The sequence below is a fragment of the Thunnus thynnus genome, chromosome 3 (genome assembly GCF_963924715.1).
Source record: "Thunnus thynnus chromosome 3, fThuThy2.1, whole genome shotgun sequence".
Taxonomy (NCBI): domain Eukaryota; kingdom Metazoa; phylum Chordata; class Actinopteri; order Scombriformes; family Scombridae; genus Thunnus; species Thunnus thynnus.
This window is the reverse complement of record NC_089519.1, coordinates 24,311,867-24,330,142: the sequence shown is the minus strand read 5'-3', so window position 1 is coordinate 24,330,142 and position 18,276 is coordinate 24,311,867. Positions and strand designations below refer to the sequence as shown.

The following is an 18,276-nucleotide window of genomic DNA, read 5'->3' as shown; positions in this document are numbered from 1 at the left end:
CCAGTTAAAAAAAATGTTTGTACCCAAAATCAAAAATTTGTCTCGAAGTCTTAAAGGAATAATTTGACATTTTGAGAAATATTCACATACCAGTATTTTTAAAGCTCACTAATTATTAAGTTCTATCTCATTTGTTTAATCCATACAAAAACCAAAGATTAAAAAAAATGACAATTTGCTTCTTTATGTGGGACTTATGTGCCAGGCTATTCCTTAGCCAGGAGCAGTTACCAGGCAACCACTGGCGAACGGCAAATCATCATTTTTACACCTAAGTTTTTGAACATACAACACCCTCTGTCTTTAGGTGACAGATTTGGATAAGAAAAAAACAAGACATTACGCTACACATACTGAAGAAAAATCACTCCATACTCACACTTACGGCCAGACAGATATTTCATATCCATCTTAAAGACATAAACAGAAAGGTGGATGCATGTCTGAGTGCGTCTCTGCAGTCAGTGTGAAGTTTGTTCAATAAGTACAGTGAGTCACATTTTCAGAGAATCTGGGAAAGATGAGACACCTCCAGAGAAAATCAGGGAGATGTAAGAACCTTTTTTTATCAAGTACTTGCCGCTTCTGACTTTTTCCTTCTTAGTTCAGACCACCTGACTCGAGGCCCAATTCAATATTTCACTCCAGAGTACTTTTCCCGGGTTCATTTTGATTAGCATTGGGTGCGGCAGATGCGCTGTTGCTTCTATGTATATGGTGATGATTCTGTTGATGATGACAATAATAATTTCACTCTGATGATAATCACAGAGAAAAGGCAATTGCAACGCATCTCCCCTCCCTCCAGCTGTGTCCTAGGACAAGTTATATGTCTTCGCTGTAACACTTACCTGAAAAGAGCTGGAGTTTGATCGTCTATGCATGATTATGTTAAATTATATGGTGTATAGAGGTCATATACGCAGTAGAGAGAGTGTCCTCACAGCCAAGTGCTGTTGGAATCTGACCAGCTCTATCCATTCAGCCTCCCTTCACCTCTCAAGTGAAGTTGAGTGAAAAAGCTCTATTTTTAACACAGCCAAAATCCCCTTGTCCTTCAGGGTAAAACCATTTGAAACGATTTGGGGTGAATAGATTCCTAGTTTTCTTCTTTTTAAGATGAAAGATAACTTATTTTTTATCAGTTGGAGTCCACGGAGGCATTTTCTGACTTGCACTACTGCTCAGTCAAGATCACATCAGCAGATATATTGAAGAAAGACTAGCAACAGAATTTCTCCCCGGGGATATTGAGTGTTTCAGATCTCTAAAACAGGTAGCCGGGGAAGAGCTATGCTAAGGAATAGTTTTTGCACGTGTAGGAGCAAAGTTGCTTTGGTTTGGCTTTGCTTTGGTAAGAAAATGAAGCTGCCGCACTTTTCTCTTTTGCCCAGAGGAGTGCACCTCTGATATCTCACTTTGAACACAATATCCAGTGTATCATTAAAATGTCTTCCCTTCACTGTAGATCCTTATCTTGGAGCAATGGTTCTCAAACTTTTTACACTGCGTACCACCTCAGAAAATATTTGGCTCTCCAAGTACCACCATTATGACCAATATTAAAATACAGCTATGCACAGTTCACAAAGGAGGCAAATATATTCCTAACATATTATTTATTGTTGATTTTTGTCAGCAACAGCCACACTGTACAAAGGGGTAGCATTAGAATTGGCACTTAAAGTCTTCCACACAACTTTCAAACAACACAAGGAGCAGCCCCTCACACAAACACACACACACACGCACACACAGCAAGTGAGAATATTGAAAATTTACATAAGGGTGCGCCTGCCTCTGCAAACATCACAGGTCAATCAAGGTCAGTTTCAGTCTCAGGTTTTGCTCAGCATCCTGCTTCTGTATTTTGTTTTTATGACAGCAAGTGTAGAGAGGCCTTTCTCACACAGATATACGGTTGCAAAAGGAAGGAGAAAGGGCACAGCCTTGTCCGAAAGCACAGCATATTCGTTATGTTGCTGTATCCAAAAGTCCAACAACAACTGACTTCTGAAAGCCGACTTCAATGTTTCATTGCAAAACAATTCTGTTAAACTCTCCTGCTCACCAACAGTGAAGTCCTTGGGCATTTCAGAGATTTTGATGCTGAACAGGTTTTTCATCCAGTTGTTCGCTCCAGCCTTCACTGGGAAATATTCAGGGAACTGTTGTTGAGACGAGATGCTTAACGATGTTGTCCCTGACTCCATCAGAGACAAGGGTCAAGTTCTTGTCAGACAGAAAACTCTCCAAAGCAAAGCTGAAACATCACCTGCCTTGACTTTGAATTTTAAAACTCCATGTTTTTCAGCATTGCATTGATTTTGTCCTGCACAACAAAAATTCAGTTCGTTTAAATGAGAGAAAATGTTCGACAAGTTCGACAAGTATGCCAATTGACTGAGCCACACAGTATCTTCAAAACATCTGATAAAGGGAAGCTTTTGTCCTGTAACAACATTTGGACCTCTTTGTGCAATTCGAAAAAGCTCAGAAAGCACTTTCCCTCTTGATAGCCACCTTACTCCAACACACTTTTTCCAATCGAGCCCATTCTCTCAGACAAACGCCTTCAGGAGCTGGAATATGTGCTCGGCTGTTGTTCTAGTCTGCAGTGATTGACAGAACAGAAATTCCTCCTGAGCTGCACCATCATTTTCATATGTGACGTACACAAGCAAATTGGTCAAATCTGCAACATCAATAGTCTTATCTAGCTGGATTGAATAATAGCAACTATTGTTGATGCGCTCAGTCAGTGTGTTCATTCTCCGCGACACAGTAGTGTTTGAAAGTGGCACCAAGTTTAACTGTTTGGCAGCCTTTTCCCCACACATGATGTCTGTCATCTCTTTGGCTAATGGTGGACATAGTTGTTTGCCAATTGTGTGTGGCTTATTGGCTTTCGCTGTGCAGAGGCTGGCATGATACGAAGCTTCCTATGATTTGGCTACAGGTGTAACACAGTTGAATTGTAGACTTGGACTGCTTCAGTTAGTCACATTTTCTTTGAAAAAAATCAACTGGTTTGTCTTTCAGCTGAATTCAAATTTGATGTAACTTGAGTCATATTTCCTTACTGTTTGCGCCGTTTGCTTCTAGCAGGTGCTGTGGAGACTTCACTGGTGCTGCTGAAGTAGCCACTAGCACTTGTGCTCAGTTCACTGTCGTGCACTTCAGTTTCTAAAAGGCTGCTCCAAATATTCACCTCCTGATCCGCATTTCTCTCTCTAATAGTTCCCTTTTTGGAGTCACGATTGTAGTGTTTTTGAACCATTCATCATTTTACCTACCTCTGCTTACTATCTTTCCATCGCAGTTTAGCTTGTAACTAATCATGGATGTTTCACATGCTTCTACCCGACTACGTAGCAGGATAGTAGCACGTGCAAACACTTATTTTTGTTTCAAAACAAAAATATTACAGGAAAGGCAAAAACTTATTTTAAATCCCATTTCAATGATCTCATGGTTAAAGTATTTTTTATTTGTAGTCATATTTTGATAGTATTACATGTTTTTAAATTAATTTTGTTTCTTTCTTTTTTTTTTTTAACTATTTCTGAGATTTCTCCACATACCACAAGAGGGAGCTTGCACACCAGTGGTACCAGTGTCTTGTTTGATTGATACTCTTAATTTGTAATGTAATCAACTGACTTTGATCCACAACAAAACGGCAGGAATTGTATTTATATCCAAATAAGAGCTCTAGGACAAAAAAAAAAAAAAAAGTTGATGTATTGCATGAGGAGCTCTGGCATAGTCAAATATATGGTTTCTGTGGCTCTGTGGTTAAGAAGTGCAAATATGACCCAGATTGTTTTAAATACAGTGTGTATCTTTGTTCACTCATCTCTGGAAAGATGATGAATAATACATGGTCTCATAGATTGCAAATTAACACTGAGGTCAGATAAGCAGAGTTCAATTTGAATATGAATTTACATTTTGAATTCCCAGTTCCTGTTAAGTGTTGTGGTTACTGAATCAAGCGTGGCTCATTTTTTAGTCATTTGGACATTTTCATCTTTTTAATCGTGTTTACTTAGTTGTATACGATTGTGTGCATCACAGAATGGTATTCCAGCAGAAATGCCTGTTCTCGAGCAATTACACACGTCGTCTTATACATAGATTTCTGCTCTCACTTCATTGACTTACAGTAATGGAACCTCATTTGGATCCATACAAGGCAATTAAAATGGATATGAATTAAACAAAATGATGTTTTTAAGTGTAGTCTTCATTTGCTTTCTCTGCTCAGACATTCATCCAATGGCTCATTCATTGTGGATTACTTTTTTATATGTTCTAAATCAAGAGCAAAACAGTTAAACCACGCTCAGATAGACCAGTAAGTGTGTTGTTTATTTAATGACTGAAACACACTGTAGCTGACTCATAAGAGGAACAGTGTGAAAGATTCACTCTAAAAGCAAGTCAGCAGTTTCTTTGCAGTAATGGCTACACTCAGTCAGATTGATGAAAAGTGGTCCAAGAAACAGAAGTAACAAGTCAATGTTGGGAAGTTCAGTTCAATAAAGAGAGATTGGAAGTGTATAACAATAGACTCCATCGATGTGAAGTATCTTCATTAAGCGTACACCAAAATGATGTTAGGAGATACAGCATCATCCCCCAGAGTCTAGACAATGGTGGTGGTAGTGGAGTAAAGCCAAGAGATGGATGATGGAAGAGGTTTTCAATATGTGTACAAGCTAATCTTTTAGCCATGGATCACCCCTCACAGGTGACTAAAGGCACTGTTGTCAGCTCAGCCGTGATTACTTCCTACTTACTGTATTTCAAAGAAAACACTCAACGTCAAGGTTAAACCATTTCTTGTAACAGTTACATTTTAATTTGTGGGTGTGACTCTGCTCATGTGATGCTCTGGAACAAATCTGCCCAAGCTTGACGCCGAGCTCACTGAGCTCACAAACCTGAGATACACAACATTTAATGAACATGAACATATATTGAAAAGAAATCTTCAAAATTCACATACAACTAAATGCTAATACGGGAAGAGGATGGGGAAGTGGAGGAAGTTCAAATTCTGATTGCAGGCAGTGTAGCAGTAAAGATGCAGAACTCAAGAGCTGAATGTCAAATGTTTATATGAGCAGCCTATTGAGAGAGATAGGCCGTGGACATTGGAGGGTGTATGGAGCATGTGACTATAAAATGACTTCCTTTCCTGCCTGAATGAAGCTGCATAAACTTAGTGAAAGACCGCGAAATAAATGGAAACGATGATGGAATAAGTCTGTTGCAAATAGTTGCCTGCTGAACTATTAACCTTGCAAACAACGATTGTTATGGGACAAGTTTTGTATTAAACTGAACAAACAGTTTGAACCAGCAACAGACTGAACTTTCTACTGAACTGAAGACAGTCACAGTTAAAAGACAGGCAGTGAACTGAGCTGAACTGAACTGAACAAAACAATATGATCAACAAAGTGAATCATAGTTTCCATCTCTACATTATATGATGGAAACTCTCGGTTGAATCTCCCTCATCATCTTGGAGGATCCCCCTGATTGATTGTGCAGAAAGATAATCGGTCAGAATTTTGAAAGTAAGAGATTGTCTGGCAAAGTGGGAGTCACAGAGAAGATTAGAGCACCTGTAGAGGAATAAAGGCAAAATGAGAGAGAAAAGATGAACTTTCACCAAAGCTTCATATAAAAAAACTGTGGCAGACATTCAGTTACATAAAATTTTATGATCATGGTTCCCAATTTAGGGGTCAAGATTCCCCAAAGGGCTGTAAAATAAATCTTAGGGGTCACGATATGATGAACAAGATAGGAGGGGAGAAATAAATAATTTCTTCTACACAAAATTACGTTTCTTTTTCCCGGTATCTCTAATCTGCTTGTACTCTTATTTCTTGTTGGTGTTGGGTTTGTTGATTTCTATTTTAATTGGTCATGAAAAATATCTGTAATCTGCCTTTCTCATATGAGATGGATGGTTAATGGATAATACCTCGAATGAAACAAAAGTGAAAATCAGTGAAACTACAGGTCATTTACACATGCAGCCTGTTACAAGGGATTAAAAGCAGACATTGCTTTGTTTTAAGGGGCCATTGTCTAATGAAATCCACACAAAGCTTCTGGACAGGACTGGTCTGAGGTTCTGTTTCACAGATATCTAATTCTTTGCAGATTAAGCTGTCTGCACAATATCTGGTAGACAAGCTCACTATTCTGTCCACATCAGGGGGGTAGGAGCCAGAGGAGTTTTTGTGTGGCAAAGTATGTATATAATGACCTTGCAGGTTTCTTTTCACGGAGAGCTTCACTTGTGTGTTTTGTTAGACTGCATTTTGCTGTGGTAATAGAATTGCTTATTGCTGTGCTAACTCAATTCCTCTTGAGAGCCCTTATCATTTTTTACGCAGTGGTGGCAGCGAGCACGAGGCTCCTTGGTACCGGGATCATCATCAACTTACAGTAGCTGGTGAATTTGAGATCAAAAGAGATGTGGTCCTTGGAGGAGCAGGCTGGAGGAGGAGTAATTGAATTGTTTGTTGTTTGTTGCTGTTTTTGTTGCTCACTGGCTGTGCTGCGGTAATGGAGAGCAGCTAGTTTATGGCAAAGGAGTGTGTTCATTTTCCTTGTTTCTTTTCACTTCCTCTGTAAATAGTTACCTTTGCCAAGCTCACTTCTTCCTGTATTTTCTTCCACCAGCGTGACAGTTTCTCTCTATCTCCCTCACTTATTCTACAGTCTACTTTTGCTTTTTCAACACTTAGATTTTCATTTGTTGTGCTATCACAAAATAACTCTTAATATGTGTCTTTTCCCCCAATATCTCTTTCTCTGTCTTTGCTACAGACAGAACAATTTGTTCACACACTTAAGGATGAATTGGTCAAGAGTGCACTGCTAGCACTGCATGCAGCGAGGCCTGGGTACATTTCCAAGAACCAGAAGCAAAACCCGATGCAGGGAGGCCAACATCAAGGCCACATCCACCAAGGCAGTGATCAGAATCAGAGCCCAGTCCAGGGGCTTCCAGGCCACAGTCCGGCCACATCGGTCACTGAGAGCACAGTGATGTGTAATAACGTAGAGGGATCACAAGCTAGAGGAGATGGTGGGGCTTTGCCACCGAAGCACCAAGACTCCATACCGCACCACAAAGAGTACGACGAGGAGGAATGGGCAAGTGTCACTACTTTTCTAAGTCATTAAGAAATCTCTAAATCTGACTGCTTTTTTTTTTTGATTTTGTTTTTAGTTTTAAATACAATTTCTATGCTTTTTTACTGCTGGACCTCATAGTAGACTACACATTGAATTACAGATAAACTTTTTTTAAGGCAAATATTTTTGAATTGAAATTACTCACAACATTTAATTTCATATCTTGTTCTTCTCCAAGGAGTTTAAACATTTCATCGTGACAAACTCACTGCAGATTATCGAGTGTCTAAGCCATCTTGCTTCTTTTCATTGAAGTGCACATGGCTATTGGTTTCTAGTGTGTGTTTGTGTAGATGAGAGAAGAGGACAGCATCTGCCACACTGACAGCAGGAGTTTATGATTTTTTTCACATCAATGCCTAATTACCTCTCAAAATATTCTTCACCGTTTAAAACATGTTGAAACCATATTGTTGAAGCAACAAAGAACAAAATCAATTCCACCACACACACACACACCCACCCACACTTGCACAATCATATTTGTTGACACACGCACAAAAGTGAAAGCATTTATCCACCAGTCAAAAGTTAGAACTCAGCAAAAGAAAGAGAAAGCTGGGAACAATGGAAACGCTTTGAGAGCAACCTCAGAATATCCAGACAGCTATTTCCTTTTGACCTTCTGGACACAAAGCCAGTTTAGACTGTAAAGGGAAATGCTGCTTTCTGCTTTGTTTTTTTTAGACATAAGAGAATCATTTTTTTATGGTTTTAATGCTTCTGCATTTCAGCTTCAGTTTTGTCACACATTTTAGTCTCTCTCTATCTCAATATCTCGAAAAGAGGAATCTAATTGGTGGGGCTGATCTGACTGCTGATTGTGTATTTGGCTCTTTTAGGACAGAGTATGGGCCAACGTAGCCAAATGTCTCAACTGTGTAATTGCCATGGTGGATAAACTCCAGGAAGAAGACAACAGCAAGCCGGAGCAAGTCCCCGAGCAGCAGCTAGCAGATGTCATCACTTCACACAACCCTGGTAAATAACCTTTTTTTTTCTAATCAGTTTTTTTTAATCTTATAAAGTAAGTCTTAAAGTATAATCATTGTAACCTCAGTGAAAAACATTTGTCTATGTTTATGGTGATCTGTGTGACTTCCATTATTCAAATACCTGTTGTACCATTATAAAAATATTTTTAGCTGATAGGACACTGATGTTTGCTGCTCAGTATTGAAATTTCCAATCAGTCTTTATTATTGTTGCCCAGCAACATCCATCTATCCCTCCGTTTTCCAAACCGCTTATCCTATATTTAATTGAGCTAAAATATATAACTTATACCAGAATAGCTTCTTAAAGATCCCACCCAGACATGTATTAAGTCATATAAAATACTCTGCTTGGAACATAACTGTGTGTCTGATTTGGTCTTTCCACAAAAAAAAGTAGAATTACCATGTTAAAATCCTTAAAATGGCATCTACTCCTTCTCGCTCATTAAATATTCCAGAGTCTATAAATATGCAAATATATTTCATTTCAAAAGTTTAACTACTTCACAGAAGATGTCTCTGACTTCACGGTTTAAATCCATTCTCAGTGTATGTGCATCAGAGGCTTCAAGTTTCCACATCACACTGGTTTAAGGGAAATATCAGACCAGGATTGGCTCCAAACTATTTGTGATGTCACAAATCATGATCGAAGGCCCACCGCTTAGGATTGGATTTTCAATGAGCACAGACAAACTTTCCTCTTACAGCAGATGAATGTGAAAACAGTCTTCTAGTGTCAAACTCTGCACATAAATCATTCTGCACAGTGAAGCTCAAACATTAAACTGTAGGAAGAAGAAGAAAAACATTTTATAATAAACCAAAATTATTAAATTTTTTTCAACTTGATATGTTTGAACATTTCGAGCCCCACTCCATGGGAGTCCACACCCAGTTACACCATGATTTTTTTTTTTCAAATATGCATATTACATACATCAGTACTGTATATGTATTACACCTACATACTGTGCATACATCTACACACATCCTCACATATATATATATATATATATATATATATATATATATATATATATACATAAACTCACACATACACACTGTATATTCATGTATTACAAGCACACACAAAAAACACCTTCACAATATTATTCAGTTGTTTTTGGTTTTTAAATTTGAATTTTTAGGGCTTTAATTCAGTATAAACAAATTTTGTTGTCAGTTTCCTCAGCAGCAGAATCAGAACCCAAAGTCAGCTTAGTATTTATGATAAACTTAATGCACTTAACTTTATACTTACCCACAGCGGATAATCCAAATACCTCTCTGGAGCTCGCTGTCTGAAATATGCAGAATAAAATTTACAACAGTTTGTTGTGGGTTTTTTTGTTTCAATAGTTAATGATTGATTCCTGTTTATTGAACACTTATCATTTCATTTTAGAGGTTGTTCTTTCTCTTCAGTTACATACAGCAGTAAATTATTGTCCATCATTATCATTGGCAACATATCGTGATAGTATTGTGCTGTGACATTTTCCTCTTTTGATCCCGTCACAAAACAGCAGCTAATTTAAGATTAATAGGAGTATATTAGCCTAAACATTATATGAATCAAATAAAAGTTACCCTGTGACAGAAATTACACTGAACAGTGAGTGTTTTTCAGTATAACTGTAGCTTCAGTTGAAAGGAGTGACACGAGACTCAGCTCCGACTCAGAGGCTCCTTGTTGTTTAAACATTAGCAAATGAGAAACTTGTCGCCAGAGAAGTGGATGAAAGCGATATTTGATATGCAGAGCCATTCACTGTTGACCGCAAGCTGCCCAGTCCTCCCTTACGTCCAATGAAATCCAGCCTCAAGCTTGTGGCCAGACAAGTGCCCAGCCTGTTCCAGCTGCCAACTGGCACACAGAGCAGCGGCATTAGTCTGACCAGGCGACAAGGAGAGGCTCTGTGTGTGTGTGTGTGTGTGTGTGTGTGTGAGAGAGAGAGAGAGAGAGAGAGTGTGTGTCCCAGGCGAATGCACATGCGAACACACTCAAGCATCTGTGAAAGTGTAGGTGCATTTGTATCATTTTGTGTCTGTCTGTCCAAGTGAGCTTGCACGTAAGAACAAGGCCATCCGCATTGTGTTCAGGCTGGAAGATAAGCTGAACCCCCCCATGCACCTTTTATTAAGACGCTGAACAGGCTCAGAGCAAGTGGTCATCTGCTTGTCTAAATACAAACATGGACTGAATAATGAGAGAGGCTTTATCTCCTAGCTGAGACCGGTGAAGCCCGGGCTTTTGATGACAAGGCGTTGTGGGGGTTTGGATGTTTGGACAGGTGGGCTGGTGAAGAGATGACAGTTGGAGTTCTGTTTCCTCCTTCTCTCTGCAGAGGCGGTATTTGCAGAAAGAGATAAGACATGATTTCTCTGACAAGGCAAGGGCAAGCCTGATGTGTGCATGTGTGTTTGTGTGTGTGTGTGTGTGCGTGCTTGCTTGTGTGCAGGCATATCCACACTGACACCCCCCCCCCCCCCCTCAAAAGAACCCAAACTTTTTAATATGTTGAACCTGAACAGAATGAACGGTGGGAAAACTCAGTTGGGACATTACTTAACCAACACTGCCCCCTGTTGGTTAGTGAGGAGATCATTAGAAACTTGTTTTGAATGGAAGAAATGGAAGTGGAGGAAATATTAATGACACTAAGAAATATCACACTATGGCTGAGACCCAATTCAACACTACATACTAAATCTAAGGAGGTTTTTAGTATGTTGTGTGACAAAGTTAAGTTTACAACAAAAGGTCAGTATGCATTCTGAATCTGCTTGATTTTTGTGAGTGTGCTGTTGAGTGTCCTGAGGAGAAAATAGATGAGCTAATCACTGCTGCAAAAATGTTTTTTAAATGTACTCCAGGAAGATCTTTGAAAACAAAAAGGTATTAAATCAAGACATGACAGTTAGTATTTTGTACATAATGTATTCTATTAGTATGGAGTGTGAACTTTACCCCAGCTTTAAATGTAACTGAGTCTTAAATGATTATCTCATTCTTCATCTATTAATTGTGAACATGAAATCTCACAGATGAAGCCTTTTTTTGTTATTTGTTTGGCTCCTACTACCAAATCAAACAGCCACTCTTCTTTTCTGATATTCCATTTGATACAATTCAATTTCAGCCCACAAATGGCATATACCACTTAATGCAGATCTGAATTGAAAGCTTATGTGGCTGGTAAACAAAATGCTGTATATATCAGCTGTATGGTGAAACAATAGAGTAGTAAACTCAGGTCATTCTCTACCTTTTTAACTTCTAATTTTAAGTTATGATCCACTTACTCGCTTTTTCTGGTTCTTTCAACTGCATCTCAGTCTTCACCAGAAAATGAAGTTATCTCAGTTGTCATGGAGATGGTTCAGCTGTCATCACATGACCTAAGAATGTAATTCTGATCACATGGTAACACATGGTCATATTATATATAAGGGGAGATCATAACCACTGTCTCCTTTCAAAGATGGTCTCTAGTGTTGATGTGAATGTGCTTCTTGATGTTTCTCCGACGGTCCACTGACTCCTGGTCAATGACTTTGACATCTTCCCAGTGGCTGGTTTTGGTCCAATATTCACTGACAGTTGACGTTGTCTGTGTCCGGTGCTCATTCAGTCTCTTGTTCTGAATGCTTGCTGTTTTATGGATGTAGTGTTCCCTACAGCTGTCCCATGTCATAACCAATGACACCGGAAGTAGGGGGGCCAAGAGGCCATTGGCCCCCCCACTTTACTCTCCTCCCACAGTCTTTTTAAGTCACAAATCACTGTATCCCCTCAAATGCCCTTATATTGCAACACTTACTGTGAAAAGAACACATCTCGTTTGTGTTCATGTCAACAGCAACAGTGAACACAACAGCTCTGAGCACAGTGCCAAAGCTCTGGGTCTGAGGCTGCCACTGCTTCAGTATTGCTGCTAATTAAAGCCTAAAATTGCATGGCTTTAATTAGCAGAGATGCGCACACACAGAGCTCTCCACAATCACAAACTTCCATGTATTTTGCTTCTTTATTTCTCTAGTATTTAGCATCTATAACATAATCTACTGCAATGCCCGTCAGAATAGGCTACAGCTATTAATGTAACTCAGGCAGGTCTGAAACATGTCAGATTAATGTCTGAATTTTACATTAATGTTGTTCAGGTGTCATTGAATGTATCCAGGATTTCACAGAAACATCAGTACTGATGTTCTATTTGTTGCTCACCGCTGCTGTGTGTCAGATTCTTTCCTTTGACTCTAATAAATATCTGCAGCATCATACAGCAGCAGAAACTATAAGTGCATCTTTAAATTGAGAGAGTGATGATGGTAATTAATGTTCTGTGTTCTGCTACACATCTAAACCATTGACTGTATATAAAGAGATCAGCTGTTACACACAGATTCCAGGTTTATATGGTGGAATTGTTTGTAATAAAGCAGCCCTTATGGATCGCCCTCGCTGAAAACGGTCCTGTGTAAAACAATACAAGGGACTGTATTGGTGCGTGCGTGCTGTTTAAAGTGTCGGTGAGCCGATGAAATATGATCTTGCATTTAAAGACTGATCAGAAAAACACTGTACGGTAGTAATATTCACAACTCTGGAAAGTTATCACACTGCAACCCTGTTTATTAGTGCGCACATGTGGAGTGCGTCTGTGTCTGCAGAAAATATGAAAAGGCCTTGCACGCACACAGAAACTTGTGGAAAGGGACAAAGTCATCCACTAGAAGTCACAAACACCTGTTATCACATGACTGATGTTCCATACTTAAATATTTAAGCTTGTTTCTCTGCTCTTGCCACCAACTAACAATTGGTACCCTGTCGCGGTGACATGCAGCACAACCATTGAATCCCACCTTAGAATGATCCTTCTTATCTACCCCCGACATCCTGTTTTCACAGTAATGACGTCACATTAATAAAGTAATGATCTACAGAACAGTGTGTGAGGTATTTTGGCAGTAAATATAAGGTGTTAACCTTGACAAAAAATCTTTTATTGTGTTTTATGAATTCACTTGCTAATCATTTGCCACATTTTACTGCCTGTGCTCATGCTTTTGATTTAACAGCTTGTAATTTGTGTTTGTTTTTGTTTGCCGTTTTCCTTTCCCATAAACCCTCCTCATTTCAATGAAAGATTAATGGCTGAACCGGTTTCACCTCACAGATAAGCCGCCTGTTTTTTCTGGCTGAGAACACAAGTGTGAAGACACATTTTAATCTAAAACCACATCATAACTGTCATTCCATCTCTGTCTACACCACCACCACCCCTCCTTGTCCCTATCCCATCTTATTTCCGCAGGCGACTGGGGGGAGCAGCTCTGCCCTGTGGTGACCAGGTTAAAGGAGTGCGTGATGGAGGTGGTGGAGAAGGCTAAGAGAGCCATGACCTTTGTGCTCCTGCAGGAGGCAGCCTGCAGCATTCCACAGGGCTTCCTCCTCCAACAGAGGAGAGACGTGGTCTTCAGTCAGGCAGTAGGTGGCCAAACTGACATAATAAACAACTCTTTAAAGGTCTTCTAGAGGATATAAATTTCTCTTCAGTTATTTTCTTATCTTGGTTCTTTTGATGAGGAGATTTTTTTAACTTAGATCTTCTCCTTTGCTCTGTTTTAAAACCTTGAGTAAGTTTTTGATGATATATGCCCCCTGTTCACAAAACCAATCACATATTTGATATATTTGCTAATCTTTACACTTTGTAAATGCAAATGTCAGAGAAATATTTTGATACGTTCGTTTTAGCCAGTTGAGCTGTAAAGCAGTTTGTTATGTAATTGTGTTGCCTTTGTAGTCCAGAGTGCAGCAGCTGGGTATGCTGCACTTTGACACACATACTATTGCCTAGTATGGCCAAACAACAATGAAACATTTTCCTACACACTATCAAAATTTCACATACACTAAATCTCAAACTGTCAGAATACGTCTTGAAGTATTTTATTTGTAAAAATATGTCATCTACAGAAATTTACTGCAACTGTCGGTTTCACTTTTTATCCATTTCACATATTGAAGTTTGGTGTACCTATAGACCAAAATGTAATGTGCATGAGCCAAAAAATATTGACAATGGCAGAGTGGCAGAGAACAAGGACCCAGACACAATAAGCAGACAGGAGACTGAGGCAGTTTCTCTCTTAATTTATGGAAGGTTTAGAGAGGCAGGAACAAAATAATAAAACTCTCAACAGAAGGTAAACCTAGGTACATAAATTTCTGGCTGTAAGCTCAGTTGTATAATCTTTACACTTAAGCATTGGCTGATGAAGTGAAGGGACTCTACAGTATATACAGTACACCCAGAGACTGGCGAACTGATTGAGCAGGGCAGGTTGATCACTTATTAAAGGCAGCAACGTCGGTCCAGCTAACACCCAGAGAGACAGGTAGGGACCTCTGGTGGATCTAGAAGAAGACACAGGGGTTAATACTAGAAGTCCTTTGAAAACCCATCCATAGTTGTGACATAGGATGCTGCAAGGCTGCATCTGCAGCTGTATTTGAGCTGTTTGACATCCTCGCTCTTGTATTGCAGCTTTACTATTTTGGACCTGGAAAATTCTGGGCTTACCACTGTACTATTTGTGGCCGCTTAGCTGTTTGTGCCAACAACTTAGAATAGATATGGCTCAAGAGTGTGTTTATGTGTGTGTGTGTGTGTGTGTGTGTTTGTACTTTTTTTTTCAACAGCTGGCAGCCTTAGCATGTGGTTTCGTTATGAGGCTGTATGCAGGAATGCAGGACAAAGGTTTCCTCAGGCAGCTTCACCTTGTTGGCTTGGTGGCCCAGTTTGAGAGCCTACTCAGCACCTATAGTGAGTAAACCCGCAAGAGTTCAATCAGATGTGAAAACCATAAAACCTCCACCAAACCTAATAGTCAGAGTGATGTTTGGTTTAAGTGAGCTCCACTAATATGATGAGTCACTGAGGCTGTAGCAAATAGCAACTTGAAGCAAAGTGATGACTCACCTCACAGTTTTTTGTACATAATGACAGGCACATATATCATTTTATGTTTTATACAACATGTTTCCAGTAAAGGTTAAGCAGAGTGTCCTGGGAGATAGATGTTTATCAGATCGATACCAAGATTAGATTTGAATTGAAAAGACTATTGTGCACCCTTGTAAAATATGAGTGCACCTATTCTAGTTACGTGCCCCACCATGATCTCATTCACGTTAGTTTGCTGAACCTCATAATGTAGCTGGCATTACTGCGTGAAATGGATTAGTCAGAAAAATTGAGAATTGAAAAAAGGGCGAAGAGCTTTCTTTCTTAATAGTCTTAACCCCACTTTTATGATCCATGTCTAGATCAAAATAATACTTCTGCAACATCAATATCAAACATGGGTAGTTCCTGAATCGTTTTCATTTTCCAGTTACCCTTCTGACATTTCAAAATATGAGCAGTACTCACCTCATTTTGAGTAACTACAAGGGCTGTGTGTGGCCAGCAAGATTTAGATCACTTCTGACCTTGCTGTGCAAACTGTTTAAGGTGAAGAGATTGGGATGCTGGAGGACATGGAGGTTGGAATCACAGACCTGCAGAGAGTCGTGTTCAAGATTACAGAGGCCAAGACAGATGACCTCAGTGACCTCCAGCCCTTAGTGTGTGGCCGACGGTGAGACATTATCCAATTTCTCTGGGTTTGCATGTTTGTTTGGTTTTGTGCTTTAATTGAAAATGTTCAATCGAGATTACAGCATTTCCCAAACTACCTGTGTTAGTAATAACAGCGGTCCAGTATGTTTTAAGAGAAAAGTACAGGCAGTTGTCATAGAATGGATTTGACATGTGACTGTGTTTTTTATAGACAGGTACCGGAGAGAACTACATATTTTGGAGCTAATTATAGGAACAAATTGTCTGTTGGTTCACTTTTAATTAATGTATTAACCCCAACCATATTTTTGTCAAGTTTCCACTGGAAATCAACAAATGCTTATAAAGTCTGTATGTCTACTGTATTCTTCCCGGGTTATTTGCTGCTTTGAACATTTTTTTTTTTTTTAAATTCCACATATGCGTATGAACATACATACGACATATGATTGTACCTGATGAAGGTCTGAGGACTGAGATGTCCTTATTAAAGTAAATTCAAATGGCCGGCAGTAGGCAGGATTTTTTTGTTTTTTCACATCTGACGCACCTGTCAATAAGACTTTATGGTGTGTGAGAACTTTGTAGTGATTTTCACCTGGTGGTTCTTTCTTAAAAACTGTAATGGGTGGGTACTAACTATGTGTAGTGTGTCAGAAATATTTCCCAATAATTAACACCATATTACATAGTTCTATCGAAAAAAGTGTTATAAATGCGCAGCCAATAGAAATACTTGGTTCTTTTAATAATGAGACTGATTGATGAGGTTTGATTGATTTAGTGACACATCGATGACACACTCGATTTGCATAGTCTCTTACTGCACTTTATAACCGAGCCTTACTGTACAAAGGTTTCAGTCTAATATTAACTTAATTACAATCAGACATAGCCATTTGCCTTTTAACAAAGAATCCGTTTATGTTGAGACTTTGTTTGCCAGACTTTCACACAGACAGAAACCATCTGTATCGGCAGACTTTTTTCACAACAAGAAATTCCAGATCAAATATTGGCCCATACTGAAAATGCAATTTTCAAAGTGTTAAGGTGAAATATAAAAGCACTCATATGACCTTATGCAGAGTGTAATGATAAATACTTGTATTGAGTGTACCGCTAAGCAAAGATTAAATGAGTATTTTGAGTGGTAATTACTATATAAGCAAGTTTGAAGTGATATTGACAAATCCACTTGGATCAGAGGTGATAGTCTGCTGTGTCTTGTTCTATTTTTTATCTAGTTGCAGCCTGTGAATCAAACCCCAGACCACAGGGCCTGGATTTGCATGATTTCTTGTTATAGAATATTTACTACACAGTCTCTGAGCATAATTATTGCATATTTGTTTGTGCATAAAAAATATGGCAAAGCTCAAGGGGTGTTACGATATGCCCTATTTGGGCCCAACTAAGTGGAAAAATGCCTTGTAATAAGATGCCAATCAACACAGCTCTAGTATACAGCCGGTTATGAGGAAGTCACTCTAACTTTAGTGAACTTTAGTCCACATGAATAAAATTCTCTTGGCCATTTGGTGTCAACTGGGAGCTGTTGAAGTCACTGGGATCATGCGTATCCTCTCACTTCCCTGCAGTACAACAATAGTTCACTGGTAAGACATTTGCCACAACAAGGTCAAGATCGTTTATTTTAGCTGGCTACTGTGCACATTATGCCGAGTGTGATAAGATGATACACTCCCTTTGCTCCACCCCTCTCCATGTCATTCTATTAGGCAATCTGTCTCACACACTTCCACTCTCTTTCTCTCATGCACACACACCATTAGTCTCTCTTTCTGCAGCTTGCTCTGGCCTGTCTCAGGTGTCAAATTATGCAACTTCCCAAACTTATCAAATTCTACAGCTTTGCAAAGTGTATTGAATTTCTGTTTAACCATTTTCTCTCTTTTAATGTCCCTTTCCTTTTTTTCCTCTCTCCTTGTGTTCAGAGACCACTTCATTGTAGAAGTGCCATTACCACGACTGGTTTTCCAGACCTTGCCAGAGGAGATCAAGGAAGGCAAGCCTCTACGAGTATTCCCGGTGCTGTTTAACGTGGGCATCAATGAACAGCAAACTATTGCAGAGAGGTACCGCAGACACTGTTCAATCTGAAGAACAGATAAGCCGATGCACTCAAGGAAAAACACTTTTCATATGAACATGTTAACCAAAGCTGGTATGGTCTTAAACTAATCAATATCAGATAAAGAACTAGAGCCATGCATGGCTTACTCATTATCCTTCATTCATTAAATACTATGCAAAGTATTCAGAAATGTAACTAAATAATAATCAAAACCCTAAAAGCATACTTACTTTCCCTGATTGGCAAACAGTTGTTTAATGTGTAAATATATTGCAATTACTGCTAAATGTTAGCACATTATTTGGTTTTC

At 39.1% G+C, this 18,276-nt stretch overlaps 1 protein-coding gene across 10 annotated transcripts in view; it reads left to right on the top strand.

Moving 5' to 3' along the window:
* Nucleotides 1-18,276, top strand: part of inpp4b (inositol polyphosphate-4-phosphatase type II B) — a 263,968-nt gene that overhangs the window by 231,237 nt on the left and 14,455 nt on the right. For all 10 annotated transcript variants that reach the window (XM_067584920.1, XM_067584918.1, XM_067584919.1 and 7 more), the window contains 6 exons: nucleotides 6,859-7,188; nucleotides 8,073-8,211; nucleotides 13,556-13,728; nucleotides 14,947-15,070; nucleotides 15,761-15,887; nucleotides 17,827-17,967. In XM_067584920.1, the coding sequence (XP_067441021.1) occupies nucleotides 6,859-7,188; nucleotides 8,073-8,211; nucleotides 13,556-13,728; nucleotides 14,947-15,070; nucleotides 15,761-15,887; nucleotides 17,827-17,967 (1,034 nt within the window). The remainder of the gene's footprint in view (nucleotides 1-6,858; nucleotides 7,189-8,072; nucleotides 8,212-13,555; nucleotides 13,729-14,946; nucleotides 15,071-15,760; nucleotides 15,888-17,826; nucleotides 17,968-18,276) is intronic.